Source organism: Vombatus ursinus, unplaced genomic scaffold, assembly GCF_900497805.2.
Source record: "Vombatus ursinus unplaced genomic scaffold, bare-nosed wombat genome assembly UNPS02009770.1, whole genome shotgun sequence".
In the NCBI taxonomy this organism is placed as follows: Eukaryota; Metazoa; Chordata; class Mammalia; order Diprotodontia; family Vombatidae; genus Vombatus; species Vombatus ursinus.
The window spans coordinates 18,547,552-18,568,723 of NW_020949548.1; the positions used below are offsets into that span (position 1 = coordinate 18,547,552).

Consider the following 21,172-nt stretch of genomic DNA (forward strand, 5'->3'; position numbering starts at 1 on the left):
ACCGAAGTCATGAAAGCAGGGAAATAGTGAAGAGAGAGAAAAAAAGAGGTCCCAGGACAGAATCATGGGGCATGCCATTTCCTGCTCCCAGCCCCAGCCTTTGCCCCGGGGCCCTCTGTTCTCACTGTCTCTCTTTCTCCTGCTGCTCTTGGAGGATTTTATTGGACTCCATTGCCAGACGCTTCTGCAGCATCAGCTCCTGCCGATCCAGCTCCCGCTGTCGCACTTCTGCCTGTCGCTCCCGCTCTGTCATGAAGAGCTCCCGGCCCTTTCAGTGTAAGGAGAAATTTGTTCAATTCCATGGTGATCAGCTTATGGTGGAATGCCTTCCCAGGTTCCCAATTCTCATGGACATTCATGCTACCCTAGTCTTCCATACTTCAAAATCTTATCATTGGTCCAACCCTAGGGGATAGGGAGGGACATAAGGATGGCTTTAAGCCTTCAGGCCATGGCGTTGTCACCAGTTTTATTTATCCCTGACTCATCATCACCTTTCTCTTAGAACCTGCTCCACCTAACTTCCTTGTCTCTCTTGATGATGTTGCCATCTTTCCAGTTACTCTGACTTGGAATGGTGAAGTCTTATTTGACCCCTCTTCCTCCTTCAAATTCTCTACCTTTTATACAATCAGATTCTAAACTCCTGCCATTGGCTCACATCCATCACCTCTCCTCCCCACTCCTTACCACCTACTTAATGATCTCATTACTTCTAGCTGTGACTATTTTAATAGTCTCCTAACTGGGTTTTCTGCCTTTAGGCACTCTCCCTTCAATCCATCCACATGGTGGCAGAACTTTAGCTGCATCCTGAGCATTAAGATTTACAAATTACCAAGTCTGACCATCTGGTATAATGTAAGTTTCTTGAAAGCAAGGACTATTCATTTCTGTCTTTGTATCCTCATTACCTAGCATGGTGCCTGCCATATAGTAGCTGATTAATAAATGCTTGTTGGTTGATTCAAATTCAACAAATATTTATTAATTGCCCACTGTGCTTATGCCTATTATACTGGATATTGGGGACATAAAAATAGCTGTGACTCAAACTCTGTTCACCAAAGAGCTTATGGGATGAAAGACATGGATGCAAACAGGGAAAGCGAGATGAGTACAAAAAGGAGGCCAGGCAAATGTGGTGAGAAATATGAAGAGGGAGGGATTATTTTTATCAAGAGGGGGAAGGGAGCATTGGGGAGATCTTTTTCAAGAAGGAGATGGCATCTGAATTCAGCCTTGAGGTAAAGGAAGGACTTCAAATGACTGAGATTAGTATGGAGGCATGTAGGATTTCATGAGCAAAGATATGGAGTTGGGAGAAAGACAAGAATGCAGGAAAAGAGAGTAGAGCTGAGCTTGGCTAGAACATACAGTCTGTGAAGGGAAATAGTAGGAGATAGGGTTGAAGAGCTAAGTGTGAGCCAGAAGGTAGAGAGAGATTGAACCCTAGGATCAGACTTTATAGGTGGCAATGGGGAGCCACTGAAGGAAAGTAGTTCATTGCAGTGCATTAAGAGAATTACTCTGGCCAAAGTTGAGAAAGATAGTTAGGACAGGGGATGAACTAGAGGCAGAAGACCAGGTGTGGGACAGTTTCATTAATTGAGGTGAGAAAAGAAGCTTTAATAAGGATGATTATGGTTGAAGCTTAGGGGGGAATTATGTGATAGATATTTTGGAGGCATAATTCATAGGACCTGGTAAATGATTGGATGGGGGATGAGGGAGAAGAAAAAGACAAATTAACACTTACATTCCAAACATGCCTGACTAGAAAGATGATGGTATCATTAGCAGAAATGGAGAAGTTAGGGGGAAGGGCAGGTTTTGTGAATATGATGAGATAGGTGTGGGACATGTTTGAATTTGAGGTACTAGCATGACCTCCTGATGAATGGATGAATGTTCATATATCCAGTTAGACAAGTGAACAGGAGACCTGGGGAAAGGTGGAGATAAAGATCTAGATATGTAAGTTACGTTTTATAGAAGTGATCATTGAAGTCACGAGAGTAGGTAAGATCACCCAGGAAAATAGTGAAGAAAGAAAAGACTAGAGGTCCCAGGACAGAATCTTGGAGGAATGTCAAAGGGTATGGGACAAGGGTATGCCATTTTCCTGCTCAGAGACCTTCAGGGACACCCTATTGCTTCCTGAATGGTATTCAAGGTCATCCATTCTCTAGTTCCAGTGTCATTTCATTTTCCTCTTTTCATATACCCCACGCTTCAGCTAAATTGGGAGACTTAGTATTTCCTGATCAAGACCTGCACCTTTTACACCTTGGTGCATTTGAGTCCAGTACTCCACCCTTCACAGACAGACTCCCTTCACATCTCCTACCTGGTGATCACCTTCTCTTGCCTTAGATGCCACCTCTTCCAGAAAGTCTTTCCTGATCTTCCTTAACAAGAAGTGATTCTCTCTCTCTTACCACTGTGAATCTCTCAGGCCAGTTTGGATTCTACTTGCCCTTAATCCTTTCTTGACTTGATTATAGATATTTATGCACATGTCCCTTCCCTCCTACTAGACAATAAGCTATTTGAGGGCAGAGACCCATTGTCCTTTTTTCTTATCCCTGGAGCCTAGTTCCTAGGAATTATGTAAGAAATATTGGCTGTTGCTGACACTTGTCCTTCCCTGACAGCTGAGATCTTGCTCACCCCAGGTTGCTGAGAATTCCAACTGGTCATTACTGAGAGTTCCAACTGGTCATTGCGGGGGACAATATTGGGCCCATGCCCCCTTTCAAAGCAGGCCATATTTATCTGTGGGATGGGGGTGCAAAGAGAAGGACATTCTTCCCAAACTTTAGGTAAGGAAGCAGACCTTGAGCAGCCCTTTCTTTTTTCTTTTCTTTTTGTGAGGCAATCAGGGGTTAAGTGACTTGCCCAGGGTCACATAGCTAGTAAGTGTCATGTATCTGAGGCTGGATTTGAACTCAGGTCCTCCTGACTCCAGGGCTGGAGCTCTATCTACTGCACCACATAGCTGTCCCATGAATGGCCCTTTCAAGTCAGACCATTTCCCAATGGATACACCATGAGGGATGAGAGGCTCCAGACAGGGGCAGAGCATGGGGAACACTGGGTCATTTTTGACTTACAGCTCCAGCAACAATGGAGATGGTCAGGCTTCTACTGCTTTTTAGCACGTTCACAGCCTGTAAAGATAGAAGAATGGTCAGCTAAAGTCTAGGAAAGCAGCTTTCCTGCTAAAGAGAGAATAGGGGAAGGAGAGAGGGGGCATAGAGAGATCTGAAGACAACTTCAGAAGGATGAACTCCTCTAACAAATGTATCTCACCTCTTTGTGATCCATGTTGCTGAAGTCAATGCCGTTTACTTCGACAATCTGATCTCCTGTCTTGGGAAGTAATGAAGCATAACTATTGTGAGAGTCAGTGGTGTGGAGAAAAGCATGATGGATTCAGTGTCAGGACCTGTGTTCAAGTCCTGACAGAGTAAGTCAGTGTAAATCTCTAAGTACCCTTATTTATAAAATGAGGGGGTTGGACAAGATGGTCACTATGGACTCTATTAATTCTGAATCCTATGGTCCTGTGTCATTTATAAACTTTAAAATCTCCTTCCCATCTTGTCAATTTCAGATGTTTAGGAAACGGGCTTGGTGGTGACAACATAAAGGCTAATTCTCCTTGTGTTTCAAGCCTCAGGAAGAAGCTATCTTGAGGACTTAGGGCTTTCAGTTCCTCCTTGGTTCCAGGGCCAAGTGGAGCTGGCCTCCAAAATATCTCTCCCAATTACTCATTCATGCCTGAAATTCTATAATTAGAGATTCAGTTATTTGGCTTAAAATTCTGTCCCCTTGTGACATTTGCTATAGTCTTTTCCTATATTTAGGTGCCAGATTTCAACTTCTTGAAGCGATGAATTGAGCGATGCCAGGTATTTATGCACATGTCCTAAGATACCTGGCATCGCTCAAAACAAGCAAACCTGTAATTGAGGTATGCTGCCACCAGGTGATGGTGATGGTGTCCATGCCAAGATTCTCAATACTCTCTAATCAGTAATTTCAAGACATTGCTGTTCTGTAGGTGGCAGTGTTTGGTCCCTGTCAAACTCAAACACTTTAGGGTGACTGAGATGTTTACATTCTTTCCTGAGGTCAGGCTATGAGTGGGCAAGGGCAAAAACTGGACTGTTAATACAGCGTAAGGGATTGGGGGAAGGAAAAGAGGATTGGGCACTACCAAGCTGGGAAAAGGCTATTATAGAAAGGGGTTTGGAGGAGAACAATTCTGTCCTAGTCTCAGTTTTATGGGGGTCATTCATACAGATGTTGGACCTCAGTACAGAAAGCAGGGCTGAGATGAGGGGGGGTGGGGGACACTCACTCACCTCTAGTCCAACTTCTGCAGAAAGGGAACCTGGCTTCACGTTGCTGATAAAGATGCCTGGCTTCTGGGTGGGGCCACTTGAAATGCTGGCACAAACAGATCAGAAGGGCAGGCTGAGGGCGTGATCCCTCTATCCGCTATAGACAGTCCCCCTCTCTCTCCTCCCACAACCTCTTAGTTACCTGCCAGGTTCATCAATAGTCCCAGGAATGAGAACTACCTTCTGAATAATCACCTGATTGTTAGCCTGCCCTCTCCATGTATGTTCAACACATGAATTGTCTCATATGTTTCTGTATCCTTGCCACACTAATTAGTATAATGTTCTGTACAGAGCAGGTAATGTGTGTGTGTGTGTGTGTGTGTGTGTGTGTGCATGTATGTGACAGAGAGAGAGAGAGAAACAGAGACAGAGACAGAGAGACAGAGAGACAGAGAGAGATACAGAGAGAGAAAGGGGAGGCTAGGGGTATACATTGCCACCTTTTTTTTATTTGTAAAGCAATTACTACAATGTGGCATAGGGCTGGGAGCTGGAACGTCTACCTTCACATCTTGGACTTGAATTTTAGAAAGCTATATGACCTTTGCCAAATATTTCACTTTTCTGGGTCTTAGTTTATTCACATGTTATGAAATAATACTTGCATTACCCATCTCACAGGGTCAGTGCAAGGAAAGTCCTATTAAGCCTGAACAGTTACATAAATGTGCCACTATTATTAATAGAAAGCTCTGCATAGATTTGAATTGCTCATTTTGGTGTTTAGGCAAAACAGTAAGAGCTAATGAGAGAGGAGAGTTGTGTGGGGGGCAGAGTGATAAAATGGAATCCTTACCTAAAAATATAATCCATGTGACCACTACCCACCTGCATCCCAGGCCTCGAGAACCAATCAGACTGATGAAGACTTTCTTCTCTCTGTGTTCTCGGTTTCCAAGAGAGGGCAGACCACCCCTTCCACCCTGTAATAATAGAAAGGAATTAGATATGTGGTTCTGGACCTGGGCATGCATGTGGCCTCATAGGGGAAAGGCAAAGTCAATTCAGGAAGCAAGGAGGGGTCCCTTCACCTCTTCTCTGAGTCACAGAAAATAATTAATGCTTTCTTATCCATCCATCCATCCTTCCATCCATCCATCCATCCACTCTGTCCTGAGCCAATGGCTGAGCTATGATGCCTACTCCAAGCCTCATCATCTCTGGAGAGACATTACTTTGCTTAAAGGCCAAGTTGTATATATCTCATTCTGGACAAAGGGTCATCCATAGTGGGAACACCTTATCCAAGTTGGTGTTCACAGGGAATACATCTTCCCCTCACCTAGCTCTTGGTCCCTGGGACTCGTGTCTAACAAATGTAGTCTCTAGTCCATCTGGATAAAGGAGCCCAGTTCAGGCTAAATTGTTCTCTGGCCAAGCATGACCTATATTAGGAGACCCCTGCTTTATTCCCTATCCTAAGGTGAGACATCATACTTCTTACCCCTGACTCTGCCACAAACTGGTCCACAAACTGCCACTTGAGAGACTCATCAGGAGAACTGAGGGGAGAATATGTATGGTGATTAGACAGCTGCTGATGGCATGTACCCACCCCTGGGTAAGCCTTGCTCCGCATCTGGAGACCTCATAGTCCAAGGGCTATCTTTGATGGAGTGGGATGGTGGTGGAGTTGGTTATATAGTTATCAAATCTATCAAAGTAGAACACTACCCCAGCATTTCCTATAGGACAGTGTCAAAAAGCTAAAGGCACCCATTAAATGCACAAACTAGTGGTTGAATGAATGCCCCTGATCAGCTGAGAGTAGGGGCTGGAGGCCTGAGGCAGATCGGAGATAGGAGAGCAGGAGGCAGAATGAAGGAAGACTGGTCCACCACTTACTTTTTCACAGGGATCATGCCAATGTCTGTAGGGGAAAAGATATGAGTAAGGAAGACAGTCATCCTCCCAATCTCCCTCCCAGGCTCCTCTCTGCCCAATCACTAAGACTCTGCCTCCATCCCCAATTCCAGCACTGACTGTACTCACGCCTCACTTTGATGGACACAGTCTTCTTGGTTCGGATGAGGTTGATGATTTCCTCATGGGTACAGGAAGATATAGAGTATCCATTGATCCGGACGATCTCATCACCAAGCTTGGCAAGAAACGAGGGGAAGACTGAATTTGGGGAGCTGTTTTAAAAGGTGGCATGAGGGGAAAAGATTGGCTGGGAAGGCCAGGGGATGTGCCACAGTAGGTTTCATAGGGTCATTCTGAGGAAGGGGCTTATCTATGCCATACTGCAGCCTGATCTTGTAGCAGTGGATGCACCATGCCAAATGAACCAAATTACACTGAATAGTGCCTTTGTGCTCTAGGGAAGGCTCATAATTCAGTCACCTTTTGTCATCAAATTGACAAAGCCCAGCACTGGAAGGGACCTTAAAACATTATCACCTGGTCCCAATTCACTGTATTTTGGAAGGCTGTTCCCCAAACCACCCCAGAAAGATGAGCTAATCTTATTCTTAAAAACCCTCCTGGCTTCTCCCACTCTTCCCAAACAAGAAATTTCCTTAATCTCTGTAAACAGTTCAATTTATTAAGTGTCTTCCATATTCCAGGCATTATATACTAGATCCTGGGGAAACAAAGACAAGAATAAAACATTCCTTGTTCTCAAGCTTACATTCTATTGGTTACAACCAATGGTTGTACCAATGGTTGTATTGGATGTACAAGCAATGGTCACATCTTGGTAACATGGGATGGGAAACTTCTACATATGACCCCTCAAAACTCCATCAGGGATAATATATTGACAAGTATTTTTTAATTAAAAAATTTTAAAAATCAGTGTTTTTTGTGGTTATATTTTTATATCACTTGCATTCCCCAATTCAACAATTAACTATCAGCTACATGCCAGGCATTGGTGCTGAGTAATGGCAATACAAAGACAAAAATGAAACCACTCCTTGTCCTCGGGGAGTTTATATTCTATATGAGGAGACACATGTGACCACTTTCCCCTCTACTGTAAGGAATACTCAATAAATGTATCAATTTATAGTTCAAGTCTAAACTAGATGTGAGGGAGAAGATTCTGGGAAGATGGTGGAATAGGTCAAATTCCAAGCTTTCTAGATTTCCTCCGCAAACAAGACAAAATAGTGTCTCAGGGTGAATGTAGAGCAGCAAAAATAAATAAGAGTTGGGGCAGAACAGTAGTCCTTCTGAGACAACTAGAGAAGATCCAAAGAAAAATCTCAGGTTGGAGGTATAAGAGGAACACTGATACAGAGGAATTAGATGGGGGAGAAGGGCAGGAAGGTCTGGAACCCTACCCTCATTGGGAATGGGTTAAAGAGGGAACAATACATACATACATATATACATATATATATATATTTAGAAAGATATAAAAGTCTCCTAAATTCAGAAAGAAATAAGGGGGTAAGGGGATAGGGAGGGGAGAGAGGATAAGGGAGGGATAGGAAATAGGATAAGGGGGGTGTAGAAGGATGTGTAGAATAATGGGAATGGAATAAAGGTGGAGCAACATATATATTTAGAAAGGTATAAAAATATTCTAAATTCAGAAAGAAATAAGAAGGTAAAGGGATAGGGTGGAGGGAGAGGATAAGGGAGGGATTCTTGGAGGGGGTGGTAGGTTAAGGAATAGGAGGACAAGGAAGTGGATAGAAGGAAAGTAGAGGAGTGAGGAGGGATATGAATAGGGTGAGAAGGATAGTGAAGAAACTAGGAAGGAGGAAAACATACAACAAGTAATTATAGTTTAGAATGTGAATGGGATGAATTTACCCATAAAATGAAAACTGATAGCAGATTAAAAATTTGAATTCAACAATGTATTGCTTACAGTAAATGATATAAAAATGAGAGATACACACAAAGTATTATCAGACCTTAAACCATATTAGAAGATTAGAGCAGTGTTAAAGTATAAAATGGATAATTTTGATTATTTTAAATTAAAAATTTTCTATATAAATAAAACCCATATAGCCAAGAATAGAGGGAATGCAGAAAATTGGGGGGAAAAAAACTCTCATAGACAATCTCCCAGATAGAATGGGATTGGGTCAGAATATTGTTGTGGTTTAGGAAATGATGAGCTGGTAGATTTAGAAAAATATGGAAAGACTTAGACTTATGAAGGAAGAGGCTTTCTACCCTCAGAGAAACAGATGATGGGTGGAAATAAGCATAATGCAGTCCTACATATATGTGTTTGAGTATATATGTGTATACAGATGTGTATATTTGTGTATGTCTATGTCTATGTATGTATATATGTGTGTTTATGTGTATACATATATACATACACACATATATATGCATGCTTAATCGTAGCCTTTTTTGTCGGGGGAGGGAGGGGAAAAATGAAGTAAAAAGCACACAGCAGAGGACAAAAGAAAACATACAAGGAAGCAAAGAAAAGCTAGGCAGCTTTGAAAATAATGTGTAGTGTTTGTTATAGGTTTTCTTCAAATGGAAATGTATTGCTTTATATTGAATCCTCTCATGTTCTGCTATGTACATGGCAATGTTTTTTTTTCTTTTCTTAATTTTGTATTTAAATTGAAAATAAATTTTAAAATAAAAAATAAAAACAAAGCAAAACAAAAAATAAATTAGATGTGAGGAGGGATTGGAATTCTTTCCATGAAGCGCCCTAAAGGTACCCCCATAGCCTTAGGGCAGGGGCTGAAGGCAATGCTGTCTTAACAGAATTACAATTAGAAGGCATAGAAGGGTCACTGACTCTAGATTAATGGAAAGGACTGGAAACTAGGCCACACGAACATTCAATGTTTAAACTGGGGATGTTTAACCTGAAGAAGGAAAGATTTGGAGGAGAAATGATCATTGTCTTCAAGTGCCTAAAGGGGAGTCATATAGAAGAGAGACTTGGCTTGTTCCACTAAAGACCAGAGAATAGCACTCACAGTTACAGAGGGAAGTTACAGGAGCTGAATTTTGACTCCAATTAAGGGGAAACTTCCTAACAATCAACTATCTGGAACCAGAATGGGCTGCGTCAGGAAGCAGTGAGCTCCCCAGCACTGGAAGTGTTCAAGCCTGGGCCACCTGTCAGAAATGTCCTTCCCGTGTTATCCCTAAAATCCAGCTCCATCATGTACTTTCTTGATGCAGACCATTCTATCTCCTTCTCGTTTTCAGGACCCTTCTAGTGGCCTGGGGCTGTGATTTCCACCTTCTCTGACCACTGACTTTGAAGAGAACAAAAGGTTCTTCTTTAAAGAACCTGAGAGTTCCTGGTTCACTTAATTCAGCCAGAAGCCTTGAATGTGCCCATCCTCGGGTGATGAATGGGTCAGGGATGAGGGAATAAGGGCCAAACTTGACGTGCCTATATTCTCTCCAATTATTCTACCAATTTGGGGAGCCATAAAGAAATTAAATGATCAGTCCTATGTCACTCAACAAATTAGACTTGTTTTTGCCAGGGATACTTGAATGATATTGAGAAAGATGTGGGTCAAGTAGAATGAAGGCCAACTCTGGAGCCAGAAGACCGGTGTTCAGATCCCACAATGGAAGCTTACTTCTATGTGACCTTGGGTAAAATCACTTAACCCTCCTAGACTTTAGCTCTTTCATCTGTAAAATGAAGGCATCAGGATGGCTAAGACCGGCTCTATGTCTATGGTCCTATGAGCCCTAGGTTAATAAATGGTGATGTCCCTGAAAATCGACATGGAGAAACATACTTTGATGAGCCCACAGGGAACTGGCCCCTGCAAGCTTGCCTAAATGCAACCTCCCTGGAAGAACTGGACTACATTCAATATCACAGCAAGGAGGTAGACTTGTTGCTTGTCTGGCTTCTGAGAAGCCTCCGCCACAGCCGTCTAGCTGAGTGTTGAGTTCACTGGCTCCCCTATCATTGACCCAGAAACATGAATACCCAGCAGGCTGAAACTCACATTTTCCAGACTCCCATTGAGTTCTCCTCTCTCCTTTCCCAAAGGAAACTTACTCCACAATCCCAGACCTGAGTGGCTCTCACGCTATTCCTCCCACCCATGCCAGCTCAGGTTTCTAGATTAATTTTCTCTTGTACTCACTCTCATATACCCTGGGAAAAGCCCTTTGCAGAAATGCCACAGATATGAATATCTGAGAGAGGGGGACAAAGAAAGATGGAACATACTAGTCCGTGAAAGGCCTTGAGCTTGCCAATTAATAAGCAGAGAGACATCAAGGACAGCAGAAACTCAGAGTTTCGGCCCCATGTCCCTCCCAATGCCTCAAATGTCTAATGAGTGATTACCCTGGGAAGAGAGCTTAGTGCGGAAATCAAGGGGGCCCTGGGTGATGTTATGATAGCAAGTTATTATGTCCTTTCTCAGACCACATTTCTGGTCTAGAAAATGTGCCGGGATGTAGGGAAATAATGCAGGGGGTGAAATTTCAGAAGCTGCTGGCTTTACGATGAGACAGCGATTTAGAACAAAGCGCCGTCTGTCAGCTCCCAGCTTTTGCTCTGGGCTACACGGTATGATGTGCCATCTGACTCCTAAGCCTGAGCCTGAAGCCCCTCTTCAGCAGCCAGGGGCCCTCAGATGTTACTCAAAAACTCTCCTGGGAGCCCGGGGAAGAAGTCTGAGGGTCTCCTGTATTTTCAGGCACAAGGTAGAACTCTGTGAGAGGCTGAGCTCAGAGCTCTATCCATGCCTGGGAGGGCTTGACTTGTGGCAGCCATGAAGGGCTGGCCAGTCTCGAAGCAGGCCCTATAGTCGCTGCCTCCAGCCCTCAGCCACCCTATCCAGCCTTGTAGCACTGGAGCAGTAAGGTAGCAGCAGGGGTCACTTGGGCTGGGGGGGGGGAGAGGATTTTTCATTTAATCAGCATTTATTAAGCACTTACAGCATGCCTGAGAATATAAGACAAAGGCAAAAAAGAAAACAGACCTTGCCTTTGAGAAATCTATTTCTATCATGGGAGACAAAAGGGTACATAAATAGGCACATACAAAATATATAATAATAATAATAATAAAAATAGCTGGCATTTATGGAGCCCTTTGAGGCTTACAAAGCACTTGGCAAATAGTATCTCATTTGATTCCCGCAACAACCCTGTCAGGGAGATGCTATTAATATCCCATTTTAATAATGAAGAAACTGAGCCTGGGGAAAATTAAATGACTTCCCCAGAGCTATAAAGATGTGAGCTTACATTTTAATAGGAGAAGAGAACATATATGGGGAGTGGTGGCCAGGTGGGAGTGTATGGGTCGAGTTGATCACTATGCTGGGGGGTGGGATGGGGACAAGAATACGGGTAGGTTTTGAATGGATAGCCTCTTCCTACCCCTCACCTCCAAGTTTTCTGATCAAATGGCACCTTTGGAAGTGAGACAAAATTTGGCCATGATTGGACTTGAGCCATAGATTCACCTTCCTGGAGAAATGATAACTAAGATAGCTGTGGATTTACACTCAAGTCAAAAGAGATGGTTTTGGGAAAGAAACTACTGGCAGCTGGGGGTGGGGTGGGGCAGGGCACATGGAGATCTGGAAAGGCTTCATGGAAGTGGTGCTGGAGCTGAGGCTTGACCAACACTTAGGATTCTGAGACACAGAGGTGAGAGAGACATGCATTTTGGACATGAAAACAGCCAAGGCAAAGACAGAGAGGCAGAAGATGGAGTGTTGTGTGAACCATAGGAAGAAGGCCATTGCCTGATTTCTATGAGTCTGGACTAGCCAGCTGAACTGTCTTAGTGTAATGACCCTGCTAGAGGATGGACTGACTCTGAGCTTCCTTCTTCACAATGGGGGAAAAGCTGTACCCAATGACACGATCAGAGGCTACATTTGAATTCAGAACCTACTGGATCTTAATAGTCTTGAACAGATAGATAGCTAGGAAGTTCTAGGGCTCGCCACTTACCAGGGTCTCCCCTCACTCACCTGGAGCCCGACGTTGTCTGCTTGTCCTCCTTTGATGAGGTGGGATATGAAAAGACCACAGCCAAATTCCAGGCCTCCACGCACACTAATGCCCAGACCTTCAGGATGCGTTCGGTCTAAGCGCACCTCTTTTAGCTTTCTGTTGGAGAAGACAAAGACGTCTGTCACCCCAGAAACAGAAGTCCTGAACACAGCAGCCCCTTCCTTATCTAGCTAATGTAGCTGTTTTTCCTATCTGTGCATTGAGAAGGCTCCTTGACTTTAATAACTAAGTCCCTGCCTGACACTGGGCTCTAACATCACCATGCCTTACCTACCTTCCCCATCACTTCCTTGAATCTGTTCCTACCTGGAACGCCTGGGCGTCAGCTGATCATATTCCACCTGGTGCTTCAGTGGGATCAGGGGCCGGACAGCATCAAACAGGGGCAGGCGATTGGGTTCATTGATCACCAACTTCAGGTCACCCACCAGCACAGAGACATCCATGGCCCTTATAGGAAATACAGTGGAAGAACATTTATTTGGTTTTGGCATTTTTCCAGGCACTATGCCAAGCACTGGGGATCCAAATGCTAGAAACCAACATTTTAATGGGGGAAGACAATGCACGTTGTGGGGCAGTGGTCAGGGAGGAGTGTTTTAGTAATGTTGATCGTATTGTTGTTTTCAGGAATAGGGACAAAGTAAAAAAAACAGGATACCAAAAGTGTCCTTTTCTTGAGGATGAGAGACGCTGACAAGATAGATTAATGTAGTACAAAGGAGAGATGGAAAGGGAAATGGCACAATACAAAGGCCCTGAAGAGATGTTAAGCAACTTGTCTCTGTGAACCTAGCATAATATGGTGTGTATTTTTCAAGGCAGAGGTAGGGAGAGAGGGAAGGAATTTATAGGGACAGCCAGGTGTCCAACCAAAGAAAAGCAGCCAGCCTGAGGCCCTGAGTCACATTCCTGCTCCCCAAGACAACCCCTTTCTCTCTGACACCTTTGTCCCCCTAGTTTTCCTGATCTGTCCTTCCCATCTCCATCCTTGGTAATACTTCCATGATGGGGCAAGTCTGAATGATTACCAGCCCTTGATTCTCCTGGGGCTGCCTCAGCAGGTATTATCAATGTAGAAACAGTTATGGAGCCCAGGTGGAAACTGGGTCAGGCGATGGGCCAGTCTGGTCCACTCCCCTCAGCATAGAGGCCCATGGAGACTGAGTGTCAGGGATTACAGCCTTTGAAACAATAAAGGCTCATCTCAGGCAACAAAAGCCCAGTAGGGAAGACAGGAAGGTGAAGGAGAGAGGGAGAAGAGAGAGACTGGGGAAGGGGAGACACAAAGGGGAGAAAGAATGGAGAGGATAGGGAGGAACCTGGAGTTACTTTCATACTCACTCGTGGTACATGCGTAGAACATCATACAGGTAATCCTTCTCGGCATCATTTTCAATGAGGAAATCTACCTAGAATAGAACCACATCCCAGTTGAGTGTTGTCATCCAGAGGGAATCTTGCAGCCAGAGGGGCCCTTCCAAGCCCCTGAAGTAGTTAGGAGCCCAGAGGTCAACCTCCCTTCCCTCTGAGTAGTCCACCAGATTATTCACAGGCCTCCATCCCAAAGGTCATGCAGATGTGGCCATGCTGACATCCCTGCTCCCTCTCCAGATAAATGCCAGCCTCTTCTCAGATGTACCTGCATCACCACAGAGAAATGGTGATATCCTCCTCCCCAACCTGCAGGTATTTTATTACATACTTTCTATGTGGCAGGCACTGTGCTAGTAGCTGGGAATATAAAGAGAAAGATGGAACAATTCCTGCCCCCAAGGGGCTTACATTCTACTGCTGAAATATCATGTCTGCCGATGAGTAAATACAGGACACATTTATAAGAGTAATGATGTCAGCCTCCATGAACAGATGTGGGGATGTCCCCTTCCTCTCTTTCCCGCAGGTGTGTCATGTCTCCCATCTCCCCCAAGATGTGGAAATGCCAAGTCCTTCACACAGATGTAGCGATGTAAAGATGCCACACACACTCTGACACGACAGTGACCCTCCCTCATACACAGATGTGGTGATGCACACCATGACAGCCCCACTCCCGTAACAGCCCAGAATTCCTTGCCTGGTGGCGGCTGGACTGCTGGATGAAAACTTTCAGTAAGGACTTGGGCCACTCACTCATGCTTACATAGTACATATGTATTCATAACACACACCCACCTAGCAAGGAACCACCTGCCTACTGAGCTGAGGCAGACCCTGCAGTGACTGGTACTCTGGGGTTGAGACCTTGCTCTGGGTCATGCTGTCTCTGAGCTCTGGTCCTCTGGTCAGTCTTCCTGGCACTCCCTCCCACCCTGGCAGGTCCCAGTGCATGAATAGGGGAGAGTTTCAGGTTATATCATTTTTATTTTGCTGACAAAGAGTCCTCTCCTAGATCAGATTTGGGAAATGCTTCATAATGACCTCTTTCCCAGGGAAGCTGCTGGCACTTAGGAATTATCACTCCTAGATAGTATAGGGTAGTGCTTCTCTAACTGCATATCAGATCTGCCTCTTCAGCCCCAAGGCCTTCTGAAGCATGAGGTTTTGGGGAATTATCACAGATCATATTGGACAGCTCTTTACCTCTGACACAACTGCATCATGGAGATGAAGGTCTCTTATTGGTAAAGCTTTCTGGGGGCTGAAAGCCAGTAACTTCCCTCAGATGCTTATTTTATATATGTACGCATGCATGTATGTATGCATACATGAATACATGTATGTAAATATGTATAAATATGTATACATATGCATATACACATGTTTACATATACACATACACACATATAATATACACTCTCATATAATATATGCCATATGTCTTAAACTTATTAATATTCAAGGTCCTTATAAAGACAGCTATTCCTCATGGGAGGAGAGAACATGGACATAAGGAATATCGTATGGAATATATATATATACATATATATAATATTGAACCAATATGTAATATTAAATACATAATGTTAATATATTAAATATATAATATTAATATATTATACTATTAATACATAATATTGAATATATTTACCTTGTGTCTATGTTCTCCCCTCCCATGAGGAATAGCTATTTTTCTTTATAAGGACCCTGAATGTTAATAAGTTTGAGACATATATGACATATATGAGATTATATGTGTGTGTATGTATATATGCATATATGCATATATGCATATATACATATATATGAATGAAATGAGCATCTGAGGGAAGCTATTGGCTTTCAGCCCCCAGAAAGCTTTACCAATAAGAGACCTTCATCTCCATGATGCAGTTGTGTCAGAGGTAGGGAGATGTCCAATATGATCTGTGATAATTTCCCAAAACCTCATGCTTCAGAAGGCCTTGGGGCTGAAGAGGCAGATCTGATATGCAGTTAGAGGAGCATTACCTTATACTATTTAGGAGCGACGCTGAATTCCAAAGTGTCAGCAGCTTCCCTGGGAAAGACGTCATTATGAAGCAGTTCCCAAATCTGACCTAGGAGATGACTCATCAGCAAAGTGGAAATGATGTAACCTGAATGTTAATAAGCTTGACGTAGCCATTTTTCAGAGACTGTTAAAGATCAAAGGATTTTTAGATTGCAGAACTGCTGCTGCTGATCTTTGAAGAATCATGGAGAACAGGGAGGATGCTGCAGGAAGTAGGCAGATGTCTCATATTTCTTAAAAGGGAAGGAGTTGATTCTTCAGACTAGGGACCAGTGAACTGGATATCTAGTCCTAGCAAAGTTGTATACTACACTATTGAAAGGATGGTATGTGAGCATTTAGAAAGGGAAGCAGTGCTTCATGAATACTTGTTGATTAGTTGATTGCTCTCCACTATCCCTCTCCCCTTATTTATTTACCATATGTCAGTCAATGTGCTAGGCACATCTGAAAGAGAACACACTACCAGTGAGGAATAGGGATCAGGAAAAGCTTCATGGAGAAGGTTGCATTTAAATAGCACCTTAGAGAAAATTAGAGATAGACAGCTAGTGCAAAGTCTTGGAGTCTGGAACAGGTGACTGAATCCTACTTCAAATACCCTAGACATTTAATTTAACTTGGTCCTCGATTTTCTCCTCTGCAAACCTTAAAGTGCTATGTAAATGCTAGCTATTATTACAGACATTTGCTAGCTGTGTGACCCTGGGCAAGTCACTTACCCTGTTTGCCTCAGTTTCCTCATCTATAAAAATGAACTGGAGAAGGGTAGGGCAAACTACTCCAGTATCTTCGCCAAGAAAACCTCAAATGGGGTCACAATTGAAATGACTGAACAATAATAACAAACGGTGCAGAAATAAGAAAGTGAGGGAATGTATTAGGAATAATGAATGGTCTAGTTTGGCTGATTATGGGGGTCCATGGACTAGAGCTATGTAAGGGAATTCTGGAAAGATAAAACAGAACCAAGCAATAAAGGGCCTTGAATGCCAGGCCTAGAAATATGAACTTTATGTGGTAGACAGTAGTGAGCCATTGAAAGTTTTAGAGCAGAGGTGTAATACCAGTATGGCATAGCTTGCAGGTGGTTCTATGGTCATTGAGTTAACTGTTCCCTTTCTCCCATATTCAAAAACCTCTCTTCACTAAGTTCCTTTCTAAGTGGCTGGCCTGATGGGGTCTCAATTAATTCATTCCCTGCCCTATGTAACCTTTTCCCAACCTACCTTACTAGTCCTGTTTTTCACTGTTATCCAAACTATACCTGAAATAGAGCCCTTTACATGCCCTTTACATTCCTGCCTTCACATCTTTGCTCATACTCTTTCCCCCTCCTAGGATGCCTTTCATGACCCATCTCCATCTTCTGAAAACCACCCCTCCTGAAACAACTGAACTATAACAACAAATGGGACAGAGATAATGAATACATTGAGTACTCTAGTTTGACTGATGTGTGGAGGTCCACGGAACGGAGTTGTGTGAGGGAATTCTGGAAAGGTAGAATCAAACCAAACTATAGAGGGCCTTGAATGCTAGACTGAGTCCCATGTCATGAAGGCTTCCCTACTCATCCCTGTTCTGATCCTTCCCATAGCACTTCCTACAGGTACTATTAATGTAGCATTAATTATGCACAGCCTTGGAGTCATAATTTTCTCTCATACAATATCTCCTCCACTATATTGTGAACACCTGTGAGGCAGGTACTTTGCCTTCTGGTCTTTGTTTTCCTCATCTGTAAAATGGGGAAAATAATTCCTGCCATTCCTACCTCACAAAGCTGTTGTGAGGTGCAAGTATGCTAATTTTACAAACTTGAAAGAGCTGTAGAAATGCCTGATTTTGCTGTTATTACATTGATTCTCTTTTTCTTGGACCCCTAGCTCACATTTCATTACTGCTGTTCTTCTATCTATAGCCCCTGAAGGACTTACATTCTATAAACATTTGGGGACGAGACTATTTACTACCAGTTAGCTCCCCCCCCACTTCTCTGGCAGGGTCAGCACTGCCCAGGACTATCTTGGCTGACACTCTTCTGACCCTGAACTATTGTGGGAAGAGGAAGGACTATGGTCTGTCTTCTGTTAGTTCAAGCTTTGGGCTGTAGTTGCTAGAGGTGCTCAAGACAGATGGCTGAGGTGGATGGGAAATGACATTTGGAAAGGGCAAGGGGACATAAAGTACCCAAATTAATTAGGGGAAGAAAGTAGCATGTGTAATAACTAGTAAATTTGACAGAGCATTGTAAGGTTTGCAAAGCATTTTCCTCACTATGAGATTAGGTTAGTACAACTGTTATCAAATGAGAAAGCTTTGGCCCTGAGGGCCAAACCCATATGCTCTTGGTCACACATCATCATCATCATCATCCTCATCATCATCCTCATCTTCATCATCATCCTCTTCTTCTTCTTCTTCTTCACTTTATTTGCATAATTCCAAATTGCTTTCTAAAATGGTTGTAGCATTTCACAGCTCTGCCAACAGTATATTAGTGTTTCTCCAAGCCCTCCAACACTGGCCATTACTACTTTTTGGTGATTTTTGCCAATTTGCAGCATATGAAGTAAAACCTCAGAGTTATTTTGATTTTCATCTCTTATTATTGGTGATTTGGAGCATTATTTCATGTGGTTGTAGATACTTTGCAATTCAACTTTTGAGAACTGCTTGTTCATTTCTGTTGACCATTTATTTATTGGGCAATGGTTATTCATCTCATATATATTAATTAATTGTTTATATATCTTGGATACCACACTCTTTTTTCCCTACTTAATATTATTTTATTTTTTCTAATTACATGAAAGGTTAGTTTTCAACATTCACTTTCATAAGATTTTGAGTTCCAAATTATTTTTTCCTTCCTCCCTTCCCCCCTCCTCAAGACAGCAAGCAATCTGATATAGATTATACATGTACAATTATATTAAACATATTTCCACATGAGTCATATTGGGTCACATAGCTTCTAAGTGTCCAACACAGGTTTCCTTTCTAAAAATTTCCAGACTTTTAGCACCCTTTCTATCATGCCATGCTGTTATGAGGATTAGAGTACCTGGCACATAGTAGGCACTTACTGTTCCTAAGAGAGTACCAAGGACAGAGGAGGACTACACCCACCTTAGGTCCCAAGCCTCAGGGAATCATAGGCACTAGGGACCTGGCTGGGATAGAATCAAGCCTTCAGGAGACAAGTGGTTGTTCTGTGCTGGGGTTGTCTTTTGGGTGTGCCTCACTCCCTATCATCCTGGGATAAGGCTATAGAACTGATGTTTAGTGAGTCCAAACTTCCTGAAACCATCACCAGTTATTGACCCACATGCCTCGGCATACCTCCAGATTCCTTGTGCTTAGCGCAGGCAGCCATGGAAGCTAAGACTTGCCTCCCAAACTGACTTCATACTCAGTCATCATAGAGAGTATTTGGAGAGTTCAAATTTATATTATGTTGTCTCAAACACTCTGATCTCCTAGGTTCTTAGTTTCTTCCACCCCCACATACAAATGAATGGATATGTCCTTGATCTCACCATCACCTACATCTTTACTACCTCCATGATGCAGAACTTTGAAATTCATTCTCTAGTCATAACCTCCTATGCTTCTATCTCTCCCTCTGCCTCATTTATCCTAACAGTACCTTCACCCTTATAGTATGACCTCCAGTACCTTACCCTCTCTGCTCACCCAGTCCACTATCTCCACTCTGGACTCATCTTCTTCCCCTCACAGTTTTGACTGCTGGGTTGACCAGTTCAACTATACGCTGTCCTCTGCCCTTTAGTCCTCTGTCCCCTAGTCCTCTGTCCCCTTGTTCTGTTGTGGTTTAGTAAGGCATAACTGGCAACCTTGGCTTGCCCCCATCCTCCTCCTTCTCCATTCTTAGTAACATGTTATTAGTTACTATTGGAGAAGCAACACAACCGCGCTAACTGGGACCACTAAAGAGTCATACTAACTGATCTCAATTGGGCCCTTCCTGATGCTACTCTGCTTGACACTTTGGCACACCACAGCAGCTGTTCTCAATTTTCTCTTCTCCAACCCCTTACATTTTTTTCCCTCTCCCTCTTAGCAAAGGTCTTTGCCTCCTTCTATCTGAGAAAACAGAGACCATCTGTCATAAATTCCCTCTTCTACTCTATTCCACATTTCAAAACCCCACTACATCACCACCATTCTATCTTACCAAGGCCATCTCCTCTACTTGTGCCCTTGATCATCTTACCTCTTGCAGGAATTTGTGCCCTTAATCATGTGCTTTCTCTCTCTCTCTCTCTCTCTCTCTCTCTCTCTCTCTCTCTCTCTGTGTGTGTCTCTCTCTGTCTCTCTCTCTCTCTCTCCACCCTGTTATACTGCATTTAAAAAATCAACTTCATAAGTATAAGATAGGCAAAGTGTGGCTACATAAGAGTTTATCTTGAAAAGATCTGGGGCTCTGTTGGACTTCAGACTCAATGTGAGTCAACACTATGAAAGACAGTCCAAAAAGCTAATGCCATATTAGGCTGTATTGATAGGTTTGGTGTCTAGGACTAAGGAGGTAATAGGCTCACTGTATTTTCTCCTTGTCATATGACATCTAGAGTGTTATGCTGGGCTCTGGGCAACACATTTCAGGAAGGGCATTCATACACTGGAAAGCATACAAAGGAAGACAAAGAATGACAAAGAATTTAGAGATGATATCATGCAAAGATTGGCTGAAAGAACATGAAATGGTCAGCTGGGAGAAGAGGAGGCTTAGCGTTGACAGGACAGCTGTATTTAAGGATATGAAGTACCATCATGAGGGAAAGTGATTCAGCTGGTTCTGTCTAGCTCCAGAAGGGATGCATATTTAGGCTTGATGTAAGTAAAAACTTCCTCACCATTAGACCTATTCCAAAGTTGAATGAGCTGTCAAGGGAGGAAGTAGATTCTCTCCCATTGGAGCACTTCAAACAGAGGCTGGACCACTACTTTCATAAGACATTATTGGGGAGAAGGGAGATACTTCTTCAGATATGAGTTGGACCAGAGGTCTCTGAGGTCTCTTCTAACTCTTAGATTACCCTTTACACCCTCTCCTACCCCCAGTACACACATACTCTGTGATGAGTGATGCAGGCCTCCTTGCTGTTCCTTGAATAAGACCTTTCATCTCTAGGCACTGGGCATTTTCATTTGCTGTCCCCAATGCCTGGAAATTCTCTCCCTCCTCATCTCCAACTCCCATCTTCCCTGGCTTCCTTCAAGTCCTAACTAAAATCCCATTTCTAAAGGAAGCCTTTTCCAATCCTTCTTAATTCCAGGGCCTTCCCTCTTCTGATTATTTCCTATTTATCCTGTATCTAGGGTGCAGCTAGATGGT

At 43.2% G+C, this 21,172-nt stretch overlaps 1 protein-coding gene across 2 annotated transcripts in view; it reads right to left on the reverse strand.

Annotated features, from left to right (window-relative positions):
* The window catches only part of USH1C (USH1 protein network component harmonin), a 68,119-nt gene that overhangs the window by 39,973 nt on the left and 6,974 nt on the right, over nt 1-21,172 (reverse strand). For both annotated transcript variants that reach the window (XM_027852692.1, XM_027852691.1), the window contains exons 2-12: nt 13,716-13,783; nt 12,678-12,821; nt 12,329-12,467; nt 6,408-6,516; nt 6,261-6,285; nt 5,860-5,917; nt 5,244-5,338; nt 4,374-4,458; nt 3,316-3,375; nt 3,117-3,173; nt 126-268 (exon numbers count right to left, since the gene is read on the reverse strand). In XM_027852692.1, coding sequence (XP_027708493.1) covers nt 126-268; nt 3,117-3,173; nt 3,316-3,375; nt 4,374-4,458; nt 5,244-5,338; nt 5,860-5,917; nt 6,261-6,285; nt 6,408-6,516; nt 12,329-12,467; nt 12,678-12,821; nt 13,716-13,783 — 983 coding nt within the window. The remainder of the gene's footprint in view (nt 1-125; nt 269-3,116; nt 3,174-3,315; nt 3,376-4,373; nt 4,459-5,243; nt 5,339-5,859; nt 5,918-6,260; nt 6,286-6,407; nt 6,517-12,328; nt 12,468-12,677; nt 12,822-13,715; nt 13,784-21,172) is intronic.